Here is a 22345-nt window from a genome sequence, read left to right on the forward strand (position 1 = left end):
CATTTTTGATTGGCAGAAGAAAGATCATAACTATTGAATTTTGTTTTTTCTTGAAATGTACACCACTTTCGAATATTTAAAACACAATCAACAAACGAATCATCCAAACTTGCTAATAATATTTTCCCACGATGTTGTCCAATAGTGTCTTCGAGCCGCCAGTTAGTGACGATACGACGTCCACCCAAAAAGTTACGGATGTACATGTTAATAATGTCACATTTTTTCTTTGTGACATCAAATGCCGGAGGTTTGATTTGATGTATAAACAAGATTATAAATTCGCCCGGATTTTCATCAAGGAAATCATCAACTTCTGTCAGGAATTCATCAAATCCAATATTAGTCGCACCATTATAACTGTAAGTTTTAATAAAATTCGACTGTAGACGCACATCGGTATGAAAAACACGAATTCCATATCTCAATTGCTGTGCAAGATTCAAATCCTGGGTTTGAAATTCTAGTATCTCAATACTGTAGGATAGCGATGAATGCGTACCCATAAGTGCAAGTTCACTCAATTTTTTAGTATCTGGCAATTTTACTAAATATTTAATACGTTCTATATATGGTTTGTATGTATACGTTTTACACTGACTGTTACACATTTCTACTAAATTACTAGAGACTTTTAAGTAAAGTGCAACTAAAATGCCTATCAACCATTTCGGTTTCATGTTAGATCACTTTTTTGAACTGTTCAAATTTATCGAACTAAAAGAATAATAACTGATATTTTTTAACTAGGCGGCTATTAAAGGAGACTATTTTATTTTGATGTTCGAGTAACTCAGCAATACGGTTAATTACAACGTTAATCTAATTTATTTAATTACTCTCTTTTATCTCATTACTCTTATCACTAAATAGTGATAGTAATTACTTAAGTAATAAAAATCAAATTTAAAATTTAAAATTTTTGTTTTATTTTAAAGTATTAATATACAAGAATTGGATAAACATAAATGCTCATGTTAAATTTCATACCCTCGATTTTCTTCTATTAGACCCTTTTTATGCCAATTTTAACTTTAATTTTTCAAAAGTGGTCTGCCTAGTAGTCGGTGTTAGTGCGTAGTAAATTATGTGCGTGAAAAATAATTTTTTTGATAGTAGATATAGCTTACGGGCCGCAAGTTTTTTGATGATTAATGATAATGATTAATATCGTTGCATTGCTCGAGGCTTAAATTCAGTAATTATAGCAACCTAGTGGTTTTCATCAAAATTATAGCGCTACAAATTATTAATATTGTCGGTTGATTAAATTAAATCGAACATTAAGTAAGCAGCTCTGCCCCGGGTCAAAAAATTAGATCTGTTTTAAAATAAATGATAAATTCAAATGTTTTTCCTTTAATTCAAGTTTATAAATCGTATTTATTTTATATAAGAATGTAATCTGTTTTTGCCCGTACTATTCCTTATCCAGGCTAATATCAGACTTATTTTCGTATGATATTTAGTCTGTTTTAAATCGTTTTTAGACTAAAAACAGACTTTTTTATTATAATTATTGGTCTGTGTTCAATCGTTTTTAAGGACAAAAACAGACTTTATTTTCTATAATATTTAGTCTGTGTTTAATTGTTTTTAAGGACAAATACAGGACTTTTTATAAATATAAATAATAATAATAATAATCTAGATTTATTAATTTACTTTAATTTTCTTGGTATTTAAAACATGCTAATGCGCTTCCATAATAAGATGCCACAGAGAGAAAATGTTGGCTCGAAACCTACCAATTTTTACAATGCTGTCGACTAAACTTGAAACAGGGAGTAAAGCATCCAAAAAATTATCGTGCTCTTACAAAAAATGATTATACTGTATCACATTACTTATTACGCGCGAGAAACTTATCGATGAGCTTCAATATCAATTACTTCCATACATTATAATAATTTTGATGCAGCATAATAATTTTTTATAAGAGTATAGTAATTTTTTGGATACTTTACTTTCTGTTTCAAGTTTGGTCGACAGCATAATAAAAATTGGTAGATATCGAGCCAACATTTTTCTCCGTAGCACAAGAATTTTGATGTTTTCTTATGCCAAAATATTTTCAATTTTATCCAGTAGATAAGAGAAAATTCTTGACATTTTAAGAGTTGTTTTATCACTTTTAGTCAATTATATAAATATTCAATGAAGACAAATTAAGCTGTCAAATTTTCATTAACTGCCGACATTTTTAAACAAAAGATAGTAAATAAATAGTAAATAAAACATAATCAATTCTGCAACTTAATATTTTTTCATAAATATTGCCCATAAATAAAAATTTTATAAGTCCATGATTTAATCTAGTTTTGTCCTTGTAAATTTTCAGAACTAAAATTTTTTAAAGTTCACGAATTAATCTAATTTAGTCTGCTCGTAACGCGTTTGTTTTTTAAAGTAGCAGGTCGAAAACAGCTTAAAATTTTTATAAAAGATCAAAAACAGATCGAGTAGTCCAATCAGACTAAAATCAGGTCAAATTTTTCAGTCCGGGTAGATTAAAAACAGATTAAAATTTTTATCGAAGTTCAATAACAGACCAAGTAGTCCAAATACAGTCCAGTTAGACTAAAATCAGATCAAATTTTTCGACCCGGGATGAATTTACTATACTAATGCTGAATACACGGATCAGTAAGTAATGAAGTAAGGGCTGCTATCTGCAAGTATCTTAAGTACCTATACAACAATCTTGTTCAAGGTTTGAGCAAGCCTGGTCTCGTTCGATAGACGTTAGGTCTTTTCCTACCTGTGTCTTGCTGCAGATACTTGTAGCTACATTTCAATTGCAAGTCTAGTGCAAGCCTTACACAAGAAATTCGTGCCAGATTATAACTCAATTTTTGAGGAAGACTATAGTTGAAAATAGTTGTGCATGGTTTGCTCAAGATCTGCTCAAGGCTCAAAATTGATATTGAGCCTTGAGTGGATCTTGAGCAAGCCATGCGTAAGTACCTGCCGTAAGTTACTGGTGCAAGAAATGCGCCAGAAACTTTTAAACTGCATCGTATCTAAGGTTTCTTCAATATTCTTTTGTACCAGGCCTCGAGCAAGTCATGCGCAAATCTTGACGACGATTTCTTGCTACATGATTGTGCGCAAGACCCATACGTAGAAAAAGACACTAGTGACCAGGGGTTTTGCTCAAGACACTGTCAGCAGAATCTTGCTCAAGCATATGTTACTTAGGTATGAGTTAGTAATTCGGTAGCTTAAATAAATTAATAAATTACATCTATTCTACTCACCCTGCTTAAAAAGTCCGATAGATTTTTATAGCTGTATGTATAAAGGCTTATACTTAACTATAGCACTTCTTAAAACTCATTCATTCATATAAATTCTCTATAGGAATTAATGAGAATCTATTGGATTCTACACTGTAAAAAGAGCGGTGTTAAAAATGGACTCGTTTTAACTCCGCCCGGTGTAAAAATGAAATTACACCGGTGTAGGAGGAGTAATACACCGGTGTTAAAAATACCGGTGTTAAAGCGGGGTAACCGGTGTAAAAGCGGAGTAAAACCGGTGTAAAAGCAGGGTAACCGGTGTAAAAGCGGGGTAAACGGTGTAAAAGCGGAGTAAATAGCGTCCGCTTGGAGTATTAACTTTAAAGATTATAAAACACCAAAAATGTCAGTTCTTTATGAAAATTAATAAAAAATATCATTTATTAACAAGTATAGTGATCGAGTAAGTAAAAATATTCACAAAGTAAAATATTTTAACACCGGTAAAGAATATCTACACCAGCGGCGGCGTTATTTTAACACCGGTCTAGAATATTTACACCGGTGGCGGCGTTATTTTAACACCGTTACAGAATATTTACACCGGTGGCGGCGTTATTTTAACACCGGTCTAGAATATTTACACCGGTGGCGGCGTTATTTTCACACCGCTTTCGGGGGTAAATTTAACACCGATAATTTTAACACTTTCACCTCTTGGACTTACCCCGGTGATTTTTTACAGTGTATGGGATTTTCTAAACAGGGCAGTAACATTTATTTTTAAAAATGAGTTTAAATCAAACTAATAATTAATAAATTTAAATACATGGGTTTTAATTCCGGCGAGTTGTAATTGTCATCAGTGACGCCATGATTGATTGATAAAATTTTTGTCATTAATCTTGTCAATCAATTCTTGCGTTACAAAGTCAGCTATAACGATACTCAAAACATTCAGAGGCCTATAAAAGTAAGTCGCCATTAAATGATTTAGTGGACTGGCACATACATTATTACAGTAATAACCACCGTCTTTGGCAATAACACGGCGACTATTGATACCATTATAAAAACTTATATCGTTGATGTAACAGCGATAACTATAAGAATGGCTGTGATCAATCAAGGCAATAATATTCTTCCATTTATCATCGGTATTATAAATATCATTTTTAGTTTTCATGTAATAATCACTTTGAAGCTTACAATTATTACGAATATCAAAAGTACATCCTCTAAATGAATCATCAAAACCTGCTAATAATATTTTCCCACGATATTGTCCAATAGTGTCCTCAGCTTTCCAATTTGTGACAATACGGCGTCCACCGTCGATGAAGTCGATATAAAAATCAGTAATATCACAATTGCTTTTGGATACATTAAATGCCGGGGGATAAACTTCGCGTATAAATATAATTATAAATTCACCTGGATTTTCATCAAGAAACTCATCAACTTCGAATAGTAGTTGATCAAATCGAATTTCACATTCAGCATTATTACGGCAAATTTTAAATAAGCTTATTTGTGGACATACACCAATATCCAAAACACGAATTCCATATTTTAATTGCTGTGCAAGATTCAAATCTTGGGTTCGATAATGTGTTTCATCAACGCCGTAGGACATCGATGAATGAGTACCAATAAGTGCAAGCTCACATAACTTCGTGTCGTCTGGCAATCTTACTAAATATTTAATACGTTCTGTATATGGTTTATATATATAAGTTTTACACTGACTTTGACACATTTCTACAAATCTATTTGAGATTTCCAAGTAAAATATAAATAAAATGCCTGTTAACCATTTTCGTTTCATATTAGGTGACTTTATTGACTGTGCGAATTTAGAGAATCAGAAAAATATTGACTGATATTTTTTAACTGGGCGTCTATAAAAAAAAAAAAAAAAAAAAAAAAAAAAAAAAAAAAAAAAAAAAAAAAAACTATTTTGGTCTACTATCAAGGTGACTCAACAATAAAGCAATTAGAGTAGTTTAATGGCCCGTGTTTATAATCTCATTTTTCGGGTCATTCGATAGTGATAAAAAAATGCAATTTACTGATACACGGAAAGAAAATTATGGCAGCGGTTCCCATAATTTTGTGAAATTTTTTCCTATACCATCATAGGAATTACGACCATAAATTATGGGAATGGTTCCTATAATTATAGGAATGATTCCCATAATTATAGGAATAGTTCCTATAATTATGGGAATGATACCCATAACACTATAGGAATGGTTCCTATAATTATAGGAATGGTTCCTATAATTTATAGGAATACTTTCTATAATATTATGGGAATCATTCCTTTAATTTATTGGAATGGTTCCTATAATTTATAGGAACCATTCCCATAAATTATAGGAACCATTCCCATAATATTATGGGAATGATTCCCATAATGCAATTGGAATGATTCCCATAATGCAATTGGAATGATTCGTATACCATTATGGGAATCATTCCCATAATATTATGGGAATAGTTCCCATACTATTATAGGAACCATTCCTATAATATTATGGGAATGGTTCCCATATTATCATGAAAAAATTAATTTAAAGAAGTGTGGTAATCACTTCTACAATACACAGAAATATTATTATAGATAAAAACAAAAATTCAAACATTGAAAAAAAAAATTGAATTTGGCAAAAAAACATTAAAATTTTTAATAAGAATTTTTTGTCAGCACAAAACATTCAAGAAAATTTAAATTTTGGGAAATTTCTACACTAATGTGCAAAAAAAAAATTTATCATATTATAGGGATGGTTCCCATAACATTATGGGAACCATTCCCATAATGCATAGGAAAACTTCCCATAATTTTCTTTCCGTGTAGAAGGATTTCTTAGCATTTAAAAATATTTCTTAGTATTTAAGAAATCATTTCTTAAACATCATATTTTGTATTTAACAAATATTTTGGTAATTGTCTATATTCAGGCTCACCACATTTTTCATTGTTCCAAGTGCTTACACCTTAAATATCCATAGTTAAACTTTTTCCACGTGTTCTACTACACCGCGGATTAAGTTTTCTGTGTGTGTTTATGTCTCTAACACTGGATATCTATCCGGACCTTGCAATTGAGTGTACAAAAGTTATAAAAAATAACATAAAGTATGCAAATTTTCAAAAATAAATATTTTTTAATAGATATAAGTAATTTATATGGCAGGTATACGACTCAGCCATAAGCGACCCTACCAAAAATAAAACTCTACCCAAATGAAGTCAGCCGCATCATACCTACCTAGAAAATTTCCGCTCCAATAAAATATCTACTATCTCAAAATCTGTACCAATGACGAAATCTACCATGATATAATAACTACCAGAAAAAAATACTACCAAGTTTCATTTATGAATAAACTCTAACTGTTTGAAATCCCTACCATCTTTAGAATGTATATTGTACAGACAATGATACATCACGAAAATTTAGCCTTTAAAAAATCACTAAAAAATTTATAAAATTTTTTTGTTCTTTTAATTTTTTGGATAAGTGTATCTAACAATAATAATTTTAAAAATTAATAATTACACGGGGGCATGTAAATGCTTATGTATAAATATTATTTCACCACGATAAAAAATTTTGTAGGTGATGGTATGACACCTGTAGGAGATGTAAAAGAGGTGGAGATAGGTAAAGAAATAGTTAATTAAATAAAAAACAATTAATTTTGTTATAAAATACAAAATATTAGTTTATTCATAACAATTTTATCACAATATATAAATCGATTGAGATCATCAAGTATTGACATTTAATCACAAAGTCAGAACTGTCATTTACGCAAATAAAATTTAATAGTCTGAAATCGATATTAAACAAATGCAAATCTACTGCCGTCATCTGAATGCAATTTAACAGAAAATCTTGCCGTCAATTTGAAGTGAAACTTTCAATCAACTTAACGTCATTGTCTGACAGTAACACTTGTAGTCAAATTGAATTTAAGTTACAGATAATTTACTGTCAACTTAAAGGTAACTGCTTGCTCTCCAACACTTTTCTTTAAGTTGGCTTTAGAATACGGCAGTACCCTAATAGCACAGTTTGCTTTAGCAAAAGTTTTCTTTACAAAAGTTTCCTTGAATTTTTCGTCAAATTTCCGTCAACTCCGAATTTTTCCGTTTTTAACGACAATTTGTATGCAACTTGTTATACAATTTGACGTAAATTTACTGCACGAATTAGAATGCAAATTCACTTCAAAAGTTGCCCTGGTGGAAATTTTTCGGAATTTTCTCTGAAAAACTCAGTTCTAAAGTTCTGAAGACTTTTTCAGAATTATTCAGAGAAAAGTCAGGAAAATTTTCACCAGGGGGACGAGAAAAAATTTTGTCAATTTTCAGACAAATTTTTACATCAATTTATTGTTAATTTGACTTAAAAATTTGTAAAGTGATTTTTTACTGTAAAATTGTAGACAATTTTATGCATAAATTTGCTTACATTCTGAAATGGTAGAAACGAACAGTACTGACTTTTTTTTATATAGTAAAAATTTACCTCTAAATTGAGAAAAAAATAAACCACAAATTTTTCTTTACAACTTTTGCTGTCAAATTTTCGGCAAATTCGGGCAGCAAATTTCAGGCAATTTCAATGTCAAATTATAGTCAATTTCAAGCTAAAGTGGCTATTAGGGCCAGTTTTTCAAACCGAGTTTATTTTTATCTGGATTTTAAATATCATTGCTGGTATATCTATTTATTATTAATATATAATTATTAGACTGATTCAAAAAAATCGACTAATTTTTTTTTTCATTATATTGAAAATATTGTTGGAAATGACGAAAAAAAAATACTGTGAAAATTTGAGCTCTTAATATTAATATAAACACCTGCCGCATTGCAATTTTCTATTTCCCGTTTAAATAACATGGGAAAATTTATTTTTTAAGCTTTGGAATTTTGTAGCTCACGGTGGGACTAATACTTTTAAATGTTCAAGACATATTCTTACGGGAAATTTGACGCTCTACAAAAAAGGTCTCTTATAACTTTTCGATATTTTTATTTCTTCAAAAGTTATACGAAGTTAAAGTTAGATTGACGATAAATTTTTACATTTTTTAAATATTTTGACGCAACCATCAACTTTATCGGAAAATTTTATAGGACATTTTTTGTAGGACATTTCATTTCCTATAACTTATCTCCGAGGAAATTTTCGATATTTCTCACAAGTCGTAAGTTATTTGCAATTAACTGAAAATTTTCTTAAATAACCTAAATTTTGTTGCTTAAAATTAATTATATTAAATTTTTAGTCAATCGCAAATAGCTTACGACTTGAGAGAAATATCAGAAATTTTCTCCGACATAAGTTATAGGAAATAAAATGTCCTAAAAAAAATGTCCTATAAAATTTTCCGATAAAGTTGATGGTTGCGTCAAAAAATTTAAAAAGTGTAAAAATTTATCGTCAATCTAACTTCAACTTCGAATAACTTTTGAAAAAATAAAAATATCGAAAAATTATAAGAGACCTTTTTTGTAGAGCGTCAAATTTCCCGTAAGAATATGTCTTGAACATTTAAAAGTATTAGTCCCACCGTGAGCTACAAAATTCCAAAGCTTAAAAAATAAATTTTCCCATGTTGATTAAACGGGAAATAGAAAATTGCGATGCGGCAGCTGTTAATATTAATATTAAGAGCTCAAATTTTTACAGTATTTTTTTTTTCGACATTTCCAACAATATTTTCGATATAATGAAGAAAAAAAAATAGTCGATTTTTTTGAATCAGTCTAATAGATAGGGGAGGGTGGGGCAGAGCGGCCCCCATGGGGCAGAGCGGCCCCCCTGAAATTTTGACCAAAAAAAAAATTTTTTTTTTTTCGACTAATTACTATAAATCCGATATGTGTGCGCATTTTTACCCCTACGCATGACATTTGGGGCAAAATGGACAAGCCCAAAATTAAAAAAAAGTGATTTTTTCATATTTTTATCGTCAAATTAAAAAAAAATTATTATAATTCCACATTTCAAGCCCTACGCATAACACCTGGGGCAAAATGGACCAGCCGAAACTTCCGAAAAAATTATTTTTTCATATTTTTCGGCCGTTTCTCTATGTAAGAGGCAAATTTGGTCACTAAAAATTTATAAAAATTAAATTTTTTTTTTTAGTTGATAAATTTTTGAAATAAAGTAAAATTATAGAATTGATTTTTTTTTTATTAAATAACAATTAGTAATTAAGGTAATCGAGAGTGAACGATTTTTTACGCTTTAAAAAATTTTTTTTGAGTAATATAAAACCAAAAATAGTTGTCAAGAGAAAGAAATACATTCTTAATGATGAAAACAATTTAAAAAAAAAAAAACGAAAAAAAAATTTTTTTTATCACTTTTTGAAGGGGGGCCGCTCTGCCCCACAAAAAAAAAAAAATTTTCAGAATTTTGGCAAAATGTCCATAAATTTGTTCGAAATAGGACAAAAGTAAAGTGATCTTATGGTTGAAAGCCAGAAAAAATAATAATTGGCTTAGGGGGGCCGCTCTGCCCCACCCTCCCCTATACTGGCAACATTAATAAAAACCCGGATAAAAATAAACTCGGTTTGAAAAACTGTCCCTTAGGGTAGCTTGAAGTTAACTTGTGGAAAGGTGGCTATCAGGGTAGAACGAAATATATCTACGTTCAGTTACCAATAGAACCTGACTATACAACCGTAGTAATAATAAATTGCTAGTTCTTATAGACCACCGCCATCTCTTGTATATTTTTAAGACTTATTTATTTTCAATTGATAGTAAGAGCTTCATTTTAAATTATCATAGAGAACCGCGACTCTATTTTATAGAATTATATTCTGGAAAATTTTCTAGAATTATTCTCTCGAATTATTTCCTAGACTCCAACTTATTATACATCCATTTTTTAAATTTTCAAATCTTTTCGCGCCACTACAAAAATCTCCGTAGCGCTCTAAGCAATTTCTTATAAGAAATATTCTCGTAACCTCAATAAAAAAATATCTAAATGTTTCTTACTCTGTCAGATAAATTATTTCCGCAGCCAACTTCAAGTTCCAACTATCGCTCTCTCTAACCCCCACCTCGATTCCGTTACTACAAAAAAAAACCCCAGAAAAAACATTGAGAAAATGACAAAACAATAATAATGGAGGCTTGTAATACAGTCGAACGTGAGCTCGATAAAGTTTTATTAAAATTTACGGACATAAATGATCAAGCGAATGCTGTCCTACGCGATCTGATAAATGAAATCGAGACGTTCAAGCGTGAATTAGATCAAGGTAAGTATATTTTTTTTAATATCTCATCAAACAAACAAAGAACGTACGTCATTCATTTACATCCTACTCTACTTATTGTATTTATTATTATTATTTTTTTTTTCACAGCACCAGCTGACCAAGAACTTACACCAAAACAAATCGAATTATTGAAACAATCGGTAACAAAAGTACGCGATACTGTACACCGTTTAGCAACAGACCATCGCGAAGCACATAGCGCTGTTTCAAAAGTTGGTAAAGCGATTGATAGAAATTTCATCGCTGATTTTGCCAGTACTAGTCGCGAAGATGTATTCAATGGTGCTGAAAAAACCCAATTACTTAATCAAGTTATTTGTCAGCATTTTTATCGCCAAGGAATGTTGGATATTGCTGAAGAATTAGCTTCTGTAAGTTTATTTTTATTTGTAGGTATGGTAAGAGACCCAGTACCTGATCAGGGTCAGGGAACTAGTACCCGACCACTCATGTATTTTTATATCTATATTTACTAAATTTTACTAAGTATAGATTAGACTGTGTCAAAATAAGTTTTTTTTTTTCGATTAAACGTATCGTAACAGTTTCTTCAATATAAAAAAAAAATTCTAAAGTTTAAGCTCAATATCTCAAAAATTGAGCTGGCGCAAAGGGGGGCCTCCTTTCCCATTTAAATAACATTGTAAAATTTTTTTTTTTTTTAATTTTTAAAATAACTACAAGAAGAAAATTTTTTTTAAAATTTTGCTTTCGGCTATCGAATAGGAAATTTAATTCTCTACAAAATTGTCTATGTCCATTTTTTTCCTAAACTCAACAGCAACGAAGTTACAGAGGGCTGAATAGGAGGAAAAAAATAATTAATGAATTCATAACAGAAAAAAAAATTATTAGTCTAACTTATTAATTAACTCGATATACTTAATTATTCATCAAAAATTTTTGAATTCAACATTATTTCGAATTCATAACAAAACAAATTTTACAATAAAACAGAAATTAATTATAATTATAATTAATTTTTGTTTTATTTATATCCGAGTTCTTTTTACATTCCCGGCGAAACTATTAGACTTTTCACAAAATGTCATAGGAACTTTTTCATAGACAATTTTATGCCAAACAAATTACCTCTGATAAAATTTTTCGAAATTTCTTATTGTTCTCTAGTTATTTTTATTTCAATGTCAAGCTCATAAAAAAAGTAGTGTTCTGGTCGATTCCAATATAAATTCTATTAATTTCTAATAAATTTCCAATCGTTTCGGGAGACAGGTCAAAGTCATTTGGCAGGAATTTTTTCTTCTAATATATGTATTGACTCTCCTCACGAAATTTATCTAAAATTATTAATAAAATAAAATTTAATAGGAGACAGGAATAAAGACTGATGACAGCAAGAAAGAACCATTCACCGAATTGAATAAAATTCTGGACTGTCTAAAGCAGCGTAATCTCGAACCAGCATTAGAATGGGCTAAAAATCACCGGGAGGCGTTGCTCGCCCAAAATTCATCACTCGAATTTAAATTACATCGGTTGCAATTCATAAGACTGGTCCAGCAAGGGCCGAGTAGTCAAGCGGAAGCTGTAATGTACGCGAGAAAAAATTTAACCCAATTTGTGTCACGTCACGAGAAAGAAGTTCAGTCTTTGATGGGAACACTTCTATATTTACCCAACGGTATACAATCGTCACCTTACAGTCATCTACTGGATCCAAATCTTTGGCTTGATATTCATGATGTTTTTACTAAAGAAGCCTGTACTCTACTGGGATTGAGTGTCGACAGTCCTCTGTCTGTTTGGTAAATTTATTTTAATAATTATTTTTTATAATTAGTATTATTAATTACTTATAATTATTAATCTAATTAATTAATTATTTAATAGTGTGAATGCGGGATGTACTGCACTGCCGGCATTATTAAATATAAAACAAGTAATGCAGCAAAGACAAGTTACCAACATATGGAATGGGAAAGATGAACTTCCGGTATTTATATTATTATTAATTTTTTATTATTTAATATTTTTTAAATTTTAGGTCTCTTCAAAAGTCTCTTCAAATCTCAAGAGAAATTTAGGATACAAAAAATTATTAAAAGTTTTTAATTAAGGCCATTCTTAAACAGTGCCCCCCACTTTTTTAAAATATTCAATGACTCAATTGTAATGACTGTATTAAAACTTTGATAATTAATTAAAAAAAAGTTTAAGCATTAATTTAAAAAAGAGCAACGCAGTTACAATTTCGCCGAGACATAGATTTTAAAAAAAATTATTTACAGTTGATATCAATTATAAGAGTCAAACAAAATTTTGAAAATAAATTTCAGCAAAATTTTCATGTCGATTTTAAAATTTGGAATGTCAAATTTTATAGGCGAAAATTTGTTTAATAAATTTCGTTTAAGTCCTTATTGATTTTAACTGTGAGTAATTTTTTTAAAAAATTTATACTTCGACAAAATTGTAACTGCGTTGTCCTTTTTTCAATTAATGCTTCAATTTTTTTAAAATTAATTAATAAAATTTTAATACTGTTATGAAAGTTCAAGGTCATTGAATATTTTAAAAAAGTGGGGGGCTCTATCGGAGCCCTGTCGGAGAATGCCCTTAAATTTTGATTTTTTTAACCTTATTCAGAAAAAAAATTTTTTGACTGATGGTAAAACTGAGGAACAAAAAAAAATTGTACTTTGATTATTTATTCAAGTCTAGTAGGATAACAATTATTCGTAATTATTTTAAAATTTAGATAATTTGCTTAAAAAAAAAAAAAAAATTTACAGTAGAATTCCATTAACTCGGAACTTCCCCTCAGTCTCATAAATCTCCGTATGTTAATACTCCTGTACATGATCATTTCGTAATGTTAATAAATTCTGTCGTCCCTAGCATACCAAAACAATCGAATTCTATGAAGCTGAGTTGAAAAATATTTGATGCGTAGAGTTGAAGCTGGGTAAAGAAGTAAATAAGTAGAGTTATAACTATTTTCCTTGAGTAGAGATGTGAGTAGGGGAGAGTGGGGTCAATTGAACCAGTAAGCTTAAAAAATAGAAAAAAATAGAAAAATGAGTCACTGCAGAACTTGCTGAGCAAAGTGTGGCTATCAGGGCTACTACGAGCTACTCTGTCTCCTACCCGATGCTAAAAACTTGCATGTATCTTTGTATATTTATCTATGCATAATACATGTAGATATAAAATCGTATGCGCTGTAGTTTACTTTTTAAAGGAGAAGGGGCATTCGATAAATCGGAATTTCCAGGAAATTTCCGCTCCTTCGTAGTCTAACTGTTCGAGTTAATGGAATTCGACTGTACTTGTGTCTGACGTACGCAGATCTGCGCGATAAAATGCGTAGTGTACAAAAAAAAAATTTGGGAAATCCAAAAGAAATATTTTTTGACGGTACAATATCGACAATTCTTCTTGACTTGATCGAAAAAATTAGTTTTACATAATAAATAAAATTCGTTTCGTGTTCGAGGTGTGCGAAAAAATGGGACACATTTTCAGGTTAGGATTCAATTTTATAAAATGATATAGGTGGACGTGAGAAGATTTAGATTGCCCACCGCTAATCTTTTCTTTCATCAGTCGCGCAAAAAAAAGTGGGAGACAAGATTGTTAACATTAGAGAGATAATCTCGTTAAATTTAGAGAGAGTAACACCGAGAGTCACATTACGGAGTTTTTCCTGTATATGGGAGAGTACTAAAAAAAAATTCTTTAGTTTCTAAAAAATCATTTGGTACAAATATCGATTTTTTCCGGATGATTCGTTATTGCTTATCTAGGTCCAATTATTATTGTTATTATCTATATTATTAAGGGAATAAGAAAAATTTTGTTCCCGCCATATCTATATGATAGAGTTAGTTAATGTTATTGAAATTCGGTATCATTAGATAAGTCTTGACTTGAATGTGTGCCTTTTCATAGTTTAAACTCTTTTTAATTGCCAAGTATTGAGATAAATAGATTTATCTATATCATTCGAATTACATTTAAATTACGCGGGAAAAAAGACGATCGTATTTATTTTCTTTAAATAAATTAATACTTTAATTATTCTGTCACTAAATATGACTGAATGTCACTGAATTTATAACTATATTATTTATATCGTGTTACTTATTCCAAAATGACAGATTTTTCTACTCCCTTTTGGTTTTATGAAGCTTCTCAAAGCCAAAAAAGTGTGCATAGAAAAAAAAAGGATTCATTAACACAAAAAATCTTTACTCGCCTAAAGAAAATTTTTACTTACCCCAAAAAAATTTTTGCATTGTGAATTGAAAACAAAAAATTATTTAGAACTAGAAAAAATTACTTGGTGCAAGGAATTATTTCTTGACCAAAAAAATCTTTTCTCGCTCCAAGACAATTTTTTTATTTAATTGATAATGCATAAAATTTCTTGGTGCAAATTAAAATTTTTTACGGCAAGAAATCCTTTTTTGTTGCGTATTTTATAAATTTAGTAGTGATATTTGGGCAGTCACGTAGTGACTGCAGGTTGCTTGTTATTATTAACGAATTACTAATTAATAAATTAATTTTCTAGATTGAAATAGATTTGGGTAAACAAAGCCGCTATCATTCAGTATTCGCATGCCCAATATTAAGACAGCAGAGTACTGAAAATAATCCTCCGATGAAATTGGTCTGTGGTCACGTAATATCACGTGACGCATTAAATAAATTAACAAATTCGAATAAGTATGTCGTTCATTATAGAGTTAATACAGAGTGCAATGATATCGAAATCACTTTTTAAAAATAGAAACCAATTTGTTTCTAGGCTCAAGTGCCCGTACTGCCCAGTCGAACAAAATCCCGAGGATGCAAGGCTCATTTACTTCTAATTATATATTTCTGTGATATCTTCTTCAATTATCCTTTTAAATAAATCAATCTAATAAATAATTAGTTAATTAAATACATAACTTATTAACTGATTAATTTATTAATTGATTAATCATTTCAGTTAATAACATCCTCAGCAATTAATAGTTTCTCTGAAATAAACCAATGGTTATTTGATTGATTGATAATTTAATTATTTAATGACATTAAAAAAATTATATATAAAAAAATATATATTGTTTAATTATTATTTTTTTTTTGTTTTATTGAAATAATAGATAATGAGTGAGTCAAGTTAATTAAAATTAGATCAAGAGAATTTTATAACTTATGTGTTGAAAAAATACAATTTTATAGAAAAAATATGTGTATTAATAATTGAATATAATAAATAAAATAAATAATAATTATATTATTTTTGTGGTATTTGTTAATGATATATTTATTTGAAATATTATAGGCTTCATTCTACAATATAAATTTAAGGGTTAAACATGATAAATTTTAGCTTTTTTTTTCAGTGCATAATAAACGCAAAAAAATAAAGTATTGTGGTCCCAGTAAGAGAATAGACTTCGGAAACTGTCCTAGGTTTTCTCTGTGGTTTTCCTACGCCACTACACCTCCATTGCACAAGAGAGGTTGTAGGGCATCACCGTAATGATGCAGTACAGTATAAGCACAAGTCGGGTCACAGCCGCACAATGAAGACAGAAAGAGAAGTAAAGCAGTTGCGATATAAAGGCAAGAAGTGTAAAAGGCCGTTACTACGGCTATATACTAGAAAACAATTAAAATTAAAATTAGTAATGGTTACTATGTTAAATAGTACTCTGTCGTATGTAAAAACGACCCACTCCCGAGTCGAAATTTTAAGTCTGTTTTGATCGTATTTTTTTCTATACATTTCAGATACATATTTGACGATTAAAACGGATCGCTACTGCATTAGTATCTATACGATAGCACGCCTGGTTTCATCGTAACTAGTGGAGTTTTGTCCACTTTTGACTGTTTTACGATCAAACCAGGCTTGAAATAATAATAATAACCATCTTTCAAAGTACCGAGCAAGCGTGGGTTCGAAACCCACATAAATTTTTTAATATTTTTTTTTTCATTTTATAACAACCCGAGGAAAAATTATCTTATAATTGAAGATTTAATACATTCCAAATAAATTTTATTGAGTTCCCTAGAATTTTACGGGCAGTAATTATTTTTGAAAATAATTTTAAATCGCAAAAAAAAAAATTTCATCTAGACAAATTTGAGGATCTATTGGGTGAGGATATTTACTGAGATTGACCGAGTATGTGTGATGTTGATGAAAAAATCCCTGGTATCTGCTGGTCTCGAACCCGGATCCATCCGATTCTAAGTCCTTTTTTTTTTAAACAATAATATAATTTATTTCAGTCTTTTTAACATTTACATACATACAAACATATATAAGTAATTTTTTTTCCATTTCTTTTACATAGTTATCGTAGTTCCTTCTTTTCAGATTAACCTACGGTTTTGATACATACGTTATTCAAGTTTAATTTCTTCATTTCTGTTGAGTCTTATATAATTATTACATGTCTGGTATTATATTTAGATTATGCTTTTGTTATAGGAAAAATTTGTGGCAAAAAAAAACCTATTTAAGTAAATTGATTCTACAAGAAATATATAATCCTGTCTGTTTCGTTGATATTTTAATTTTATGGTTATTTATTTATTTTATACCGTGAAAAATTCTGAGATTTTGATAAGGTAATTTGTGTTTGAAGTCAATCGGTATTATGCTCTAATGTTAGTAATATTTTTTGTTAGTTCATTATTATTTAGCTGGTTTTCATAAAATTTATTTGATAGTTGTTCTATGTAATCTTTTATGTAGGGTATTTTAGACTTGTTCTGTAGTTCAGAAATTCTAGTGTATCTATCTGCAGATAGAATGAGTCTTAAACATTTATTTTGGTACCTTTGGAGGAAGTTGATATTGGTTGGAGCGATTCTAAGTCCTTGCTGACATCCACTGCGCTAACTTACGTGCGTGATCGCATTGGAGCAAATGGTATATTTATTGAAATATTAAAAAATAACTTATAAAAAAACGTTAAGATCATGATATCATGGTTGACTCCGTAATTCATATTCGGAGTAAAATATATTATTTAATAAACTACTTTTAGGGAGATTTATAAATAGAATAAATTAAAAATATTTTTAGTTCAAATGTTGTTATCATAATTGATATGATTTATTAATAGTTTAGCGAATTTTATAAAATTTCATACTAATGTATAAAAACTTTGATTTTCATAACGATTTTTTTTTGCTGGCCGTTCAAAATTTTAAAAAATTACGTACTATTTAGGGGACTATTATGAAAATCATTCAAATTTTACGCTTAAATGAAATTAAGATCACCACAAAAAAAATAGTATGAAGTTCAATACAAAAAAAAAAAATGCCGAATTCGAATAAGAAATATCATAAAATTTTTAGCTATTTTATGAGATTGTGTAAAAATTTATAAAAAAATTAAAATTCTATGAAATTTTAGAAGTTCATTTTCTTACAGATTATTAAAGAGATATTTTTAAACGAATAAAAAATTAAAAAAAAAAAGAATTTAACTAAGTGGGATTCGTACCCACTCTCGCTAGGTATTTTTAAAGATAGTTATTATTATTATTATTATTTCAGGCCTGGTTTGATCGTACTTATTCTTATGTTTCATCTTGCACGGTCAAAACAGGCGTCTTTTTAGGCGGTAAATGAAACATCAAAGCGATTGGAAACTGTTACGATTAAATCGGTTCTTGAATTTCGACTCGGGAGCTCCTATTATAACGAGAACTAGTACCATGTAAAGATCAGTTTCTACATACTTCACGATCATTCTTGTGTAGCGCAGTAACTATTCCTATCTATTTTTTTCCATGTACGGCCAGAAAAATTTGAATTTCAACTTCTTCTGAACTTTTTTTTTGCTATATTTCAATAGTAGTGGCAATCAGTGATTTATCCTTTGAATTTTCAAAAGTTTAAAAAACATTCAAAAAAAGTTTATTAGTGTGTCACGTTTTGAAGTTTGTATAATCAACCTTTTTTCAACAATTTTTTTTTTCACAGATCCTTCTACATCTACTTCTAATTTTACAATGACAATTCATAATTTGTAAAATTTTTTAAAAATAACTTTTATTTTAACTTTCTTTCAAACAACAAAATTTCCGCAATCACTTAACTATTTTTTTCTGTTGGGAATTTAGATATGGTAGTCGTGAATGTAACGAATCAATTTATTAAACAAATGAAAATTATTTTTCTATTAAAATACGCGCGGGGTATGTCTTCACTCGTAGAGTGATTTAGCTTAGACTAACTTATTCTTTTAATATTACTTAACACTGAGGTCTGACAACCTCTCCTGTTTTTGTATAACAAAGATGTCTAAGTTCAAAATATATATATTTATATTTATATATATGAGTGCAAATGAAGAAAAACATATTGCCTTGCATTTACTTGGAACATGGGCCTCAATCTCTCGTCGATCCAAGTACATAAGGTCATAAAATTTGATCCATACTAGCTTCTTTTCCTCAAGTAAACATATACACATTTTGAACCTAAGTTAAATAATATATATTACGGCTTAAATGTAACGCTGTTCGAAATAATATTTCGAAGAGAATATTTAGTATAGAGAAATATTAAATAAAATATATATCGGAATAAAGATTGATTTTGTACAGAGAGTCCAACATTTTCCAATACAAATTTTTTTTTAATTAATTAATTTAAGTAAATCTGCCTTCCATTTAAGCAGCCAGAATTTTTTTTCCAAAAATATTTCAAATCTGAGAAATTAAATTTCCAAAAGAAAAAAAAAATCTGTGCATTATGTCAGTCATTAAATAAATCACTAAATTATTTAAAAAATTTATCAATATAATTATTTATTAATTTTATTGAGTTAATTAAATGTATACACGCGATTAGAATTTTTTTTCTCATTTGATTTATTATTCCTAATATTATCCTGCCCCTTTTTGATTTGACTTTTTTGTCTACTTCTCCCTCCACCTTTTCTTGGCATTATTTGGACACACGATAATAACAATAATAATTATAATAATAAAACTACCCTTGCGCCGTGTTCAAAGAATCGGTGCCCTTTCCACCCTAAAACTTTTCTTCCCCATATGCTCGCTTTTCTCCTCTTCTACTCCTTCTTTCCACATTTTCTCCTCTTCTCTGCTGCTTTTCTTTGCTCTTCCCTTCACGTTATATTCTTTGAGTATGAAACTCTAGTATTACATCCACTACAAGAGTCTCTCACGAGACGTACAGTTGAACACTTCGCTAACGTTATTATTATTGATACAATCAAGTGTTTCACGTGTCATTTTTTTTTTTAGTAATTAATTTCAGTGACTTTTTTTTATAAAAATAACATTTTTTTTTTTTCTCAAAAATTAAGTCAATTTTATTTTGTTATAAATTTTGTAAAATATTCAAAAAAAAATTTTAGTCGAAATTGTGTTAAATTCACAAAATTTTGATTTCTGCGAAATTTGGATCAAAAATTTTTATAAAAATTAAGTTTATCAAAAATTGTGTGAAAATTAAAGAATTTTGATTTTCATAAAAATTTTATATAAAATATGACAAATTTTTATTTTGTTTAAAATTTTGTAAAATATTAGAAAAAATTTTCCATTCGAAATTGTGTTAAATTTACAAAATTTTGATTTCTGCGAAATTCGGATCAAAAATTTTTATAAAAATTAAGTTTATCAAAAATTGTATAAAAATTAAAAAATTTTGATTATCATAAAAATTTTATATAAAATATGACAAAATTTTATTTTGTTTAAAAATTAAAAAAAAAAATTGCATTTTCAAAATTTTGTGATAAATTTTTTTTGTAATTTTTAAAAGGATTTAAATTCGAAATTAAAAATTTTTATATTTAATTATGAAGTGAATTTTTCCAGTCAATAAATTATTTTTATTTTTATTTTAAATAATTTAAGTATTTTTTGTTTAAAAATAAAAATACAATCATTCATAATGTATGGGATGCTTTTAGAAAGTATACAACATTTTGTTCAGGTAAGAATTTTTTTCTGCAAAATATTAGTTGCACTAATTTACAAAAAAAAATCAGAGCAAATTCAAAATTGTAATTAAAATTAATATTTTTTTTTTCTTATGTAGAAAAAAAAATTTTCACCCCAAAGAAATTTTTGTTTTCAATTCAAAATTTACAAAACTTTATTGGTCGAGTCAAATATTATGCGTTAAGAAATTTTTTTTTTTTTTTTTTTGTATAAAATTCATATTTTTAGTACACGTTTAATTCAAAATCTATGAAAAAGACAAAAAAATTGTTATCAAAAAATAAATGAAATTTCAAAATTTGTAATTTCAGAGAAAAAAAAAATTAAAAAATTGCACCGTTACCGCGGCAAAAATAATTTCAAATTCCACTTAATGTTGACCGTAATAGAATTTTTATTAGATGACTGTCCGTTTCTCATTTGCAATAAAATTTAACTATATTTGAAATATTTAGTATATAATTATAAAATGTAGACAAATTAATTTTTCCGAATTTCGAAATTTAAACTGAAAAAAATTTTTTTTAATTTCTATTGAAATTTTTTTTTTTACACTAGAAATAAAAAAAAAAAAATGAGTAAAATTACAAGTCGACTATCGTATGAAATTGACGCTGATTATGTATATCATGATTTCATATATATTTTTTATATTCTTCTGATGACTAAACGCAGTACCACAATTGAGCTGTCAAAAAAAAAAAATTGTGTTGATTCATTCAAGAGTTAATGTTCTATCTATTAATTGTTCATGTGTTTATGTCAATCATTTGTTAAGAAGAGGTAGAGTGGTCAAGTAAAATAAATAGAAAAAAAAAATACTTCCGGGTAGCCAACACCGGTAATTGACATCTTTGAAGTGAAGCTTGATAAATGATATCTTGTGTCGAAATATCATTCTTACTCTCTATAGAAAAAAAGGAAAAAAAAATAATAATAATAATAGTTGTGAAAATAATAACAATAAATTGAATCAATTTTCTATCGAAGCATTTCAAAAACAAATGTCATAAAATACGATATTTGTTTCCAGTGTAAAAGAGAAATAAGAAATCATTTTTAAATTATATTTTTAATTACGTATAAAAATGTCAAAAAAATCATTTTTTTATTATCTATAAAAATTTTTGAATTTCCCGCTAAGAAAATTGAAAATTTTCAAAAAAAGGAAAGTTATTGGTTTCGGTCCGATTTTTTTAAGGTAAAGGAGCACGGGGCAAAATGAGACATCACTTATTAATGAAAAAAAAAATTATTTTGTGTTAATGTTTATATACAATCGCTAGAAAAAGTCTGGGGTAAGATGGTCAGTCCGAAGATTTCAGAATTTGATCAAAAACAATTTTTTCGTGTTAACTAAAATTCAAAAAAGTATAATCGTAAACAGTGTGACCAGATCGTGGGATATTTTTACCCCCTCTCAGCATTACGCTCCATATGTTATTTTACCACGGAAAGGGGTAAAAATAGTAATGTTCGAATAAAAAATAAAAAAAAACTTTGTAATTTTGTGGGAAAATTTTAAATGATTATGTGAAAAAAAAATTTATTTTGAAGTCCATTATACCCATCAGCATTTTTGCCGATATACAATAAAATAACTTAGATAATAAACATGAGAGAATTTTTTCTTTGGTCAAAATTTCGATATGGTCGTACTATTTGGAGTAACTAACTTACCCCACATTTTTTCATTAAGTTTAAAACAAATAGGGCGTATAATTTTTTTTTTTTCATTGCCAATCGTTTTGTAAACTTGTTTTATAGCTAAAAATTTTCTCTTTTGGCTCTCAAATTTTTTTTTTC

The 22345-nt window shown here is 28.6% G+C and overlaps 2 protein-coding genes across 3 annotated transcripts in view; both read left to right on the top strand.

The window, feature by feature from the left end:
- Positions 1-10325: 10325 nt before the first annotated feature.
- LOC130672418 (E3 ubiquitin-protein ligase RMND5A) lies at positions 10326-15712 on the top strand. Of its 2 annotated transcripts, none has more exons than XM_057477012.1 (6): positions 10326-10550; positions 10659-10942; positions 11904-12340; positions 12426-12528; positions 15112-15266; positions 15349-15712. In XM_057477012.1, exons 1-6 carry the CDS (start codon positions 10415-10417, stop codon positions 15410-15412), a joined length of 1179 nt encoding a protein of 392 aa, XP_057332995.1. In that variant the 5' UTR covers positions 10326-10414; the 3' UTR covers positions 15413-15712. The 2 variants fall into 2 exon arrangements, with proteins under 2 accessions (XP_057332995.1, XP_057332987.1); XM_057477004.1 differs by having other exon boundaries at positions 10328-10550; positions 15331-15709.
- Positions 15713-20320: 4608 nt separating this feature from the next.
- LOC130678290 (soluble guanylate cyclase 89Da-like) overlaps positions 20321-22345 on the top strand; it is a 12711-nt gene continuing 10686 nt past the window's right edge. Inside the window, exon 1 of the mRNA XM_057485437.1 lies at positions 20321-20531. Coding sequence (XP_057341420.1) covers positions 20490-20531 — 42 coding nt within the window. The 5' untranslated portion in view covers positions 20321-20489. The remainder of the gene's footprint in view (positions 20532-22345) is intronic.

This window comes from Microplitis mediator, chromosome 1, assembly GCF_029852145.1.
Source record: "Microplitis mediator isolate UGA2020A chromosome 1, iyMicMedi2.1, whole genome shotgun sequence".
In the NCBI taxonomy this organism is placed as follows: Eukaryota; Metazoa; Arthropoda; class Insecta; order Hymenoptera; family Braconidae; genus Microplitis; species Microplitis mediator.

Bases quoted from the DNA above. Each gene is read 5' to 3' on its own strand.
- LOC130672418 (XM_057477004.1), top strand. From the start codon at position 10,415: ATGGAGGCTTGTAATACAGTCGAACGTGAGCTCGATAAAGTTTTATTA. The intron at 10,551-10,658 runs GTAAGTATATTT...TTTTTTTCACAG, and splicing joins CAAGCGTGAATTAGATCAAG to CACCAGCTGACCAAGAACTT. The intron at 10,943-11,903 runs GTAAGTTTATTT...AAAATTTAATAG, and splicing joins TTGCTGAAGAATTAGCTTCT to GAGACAGGAATAAAGACTGA.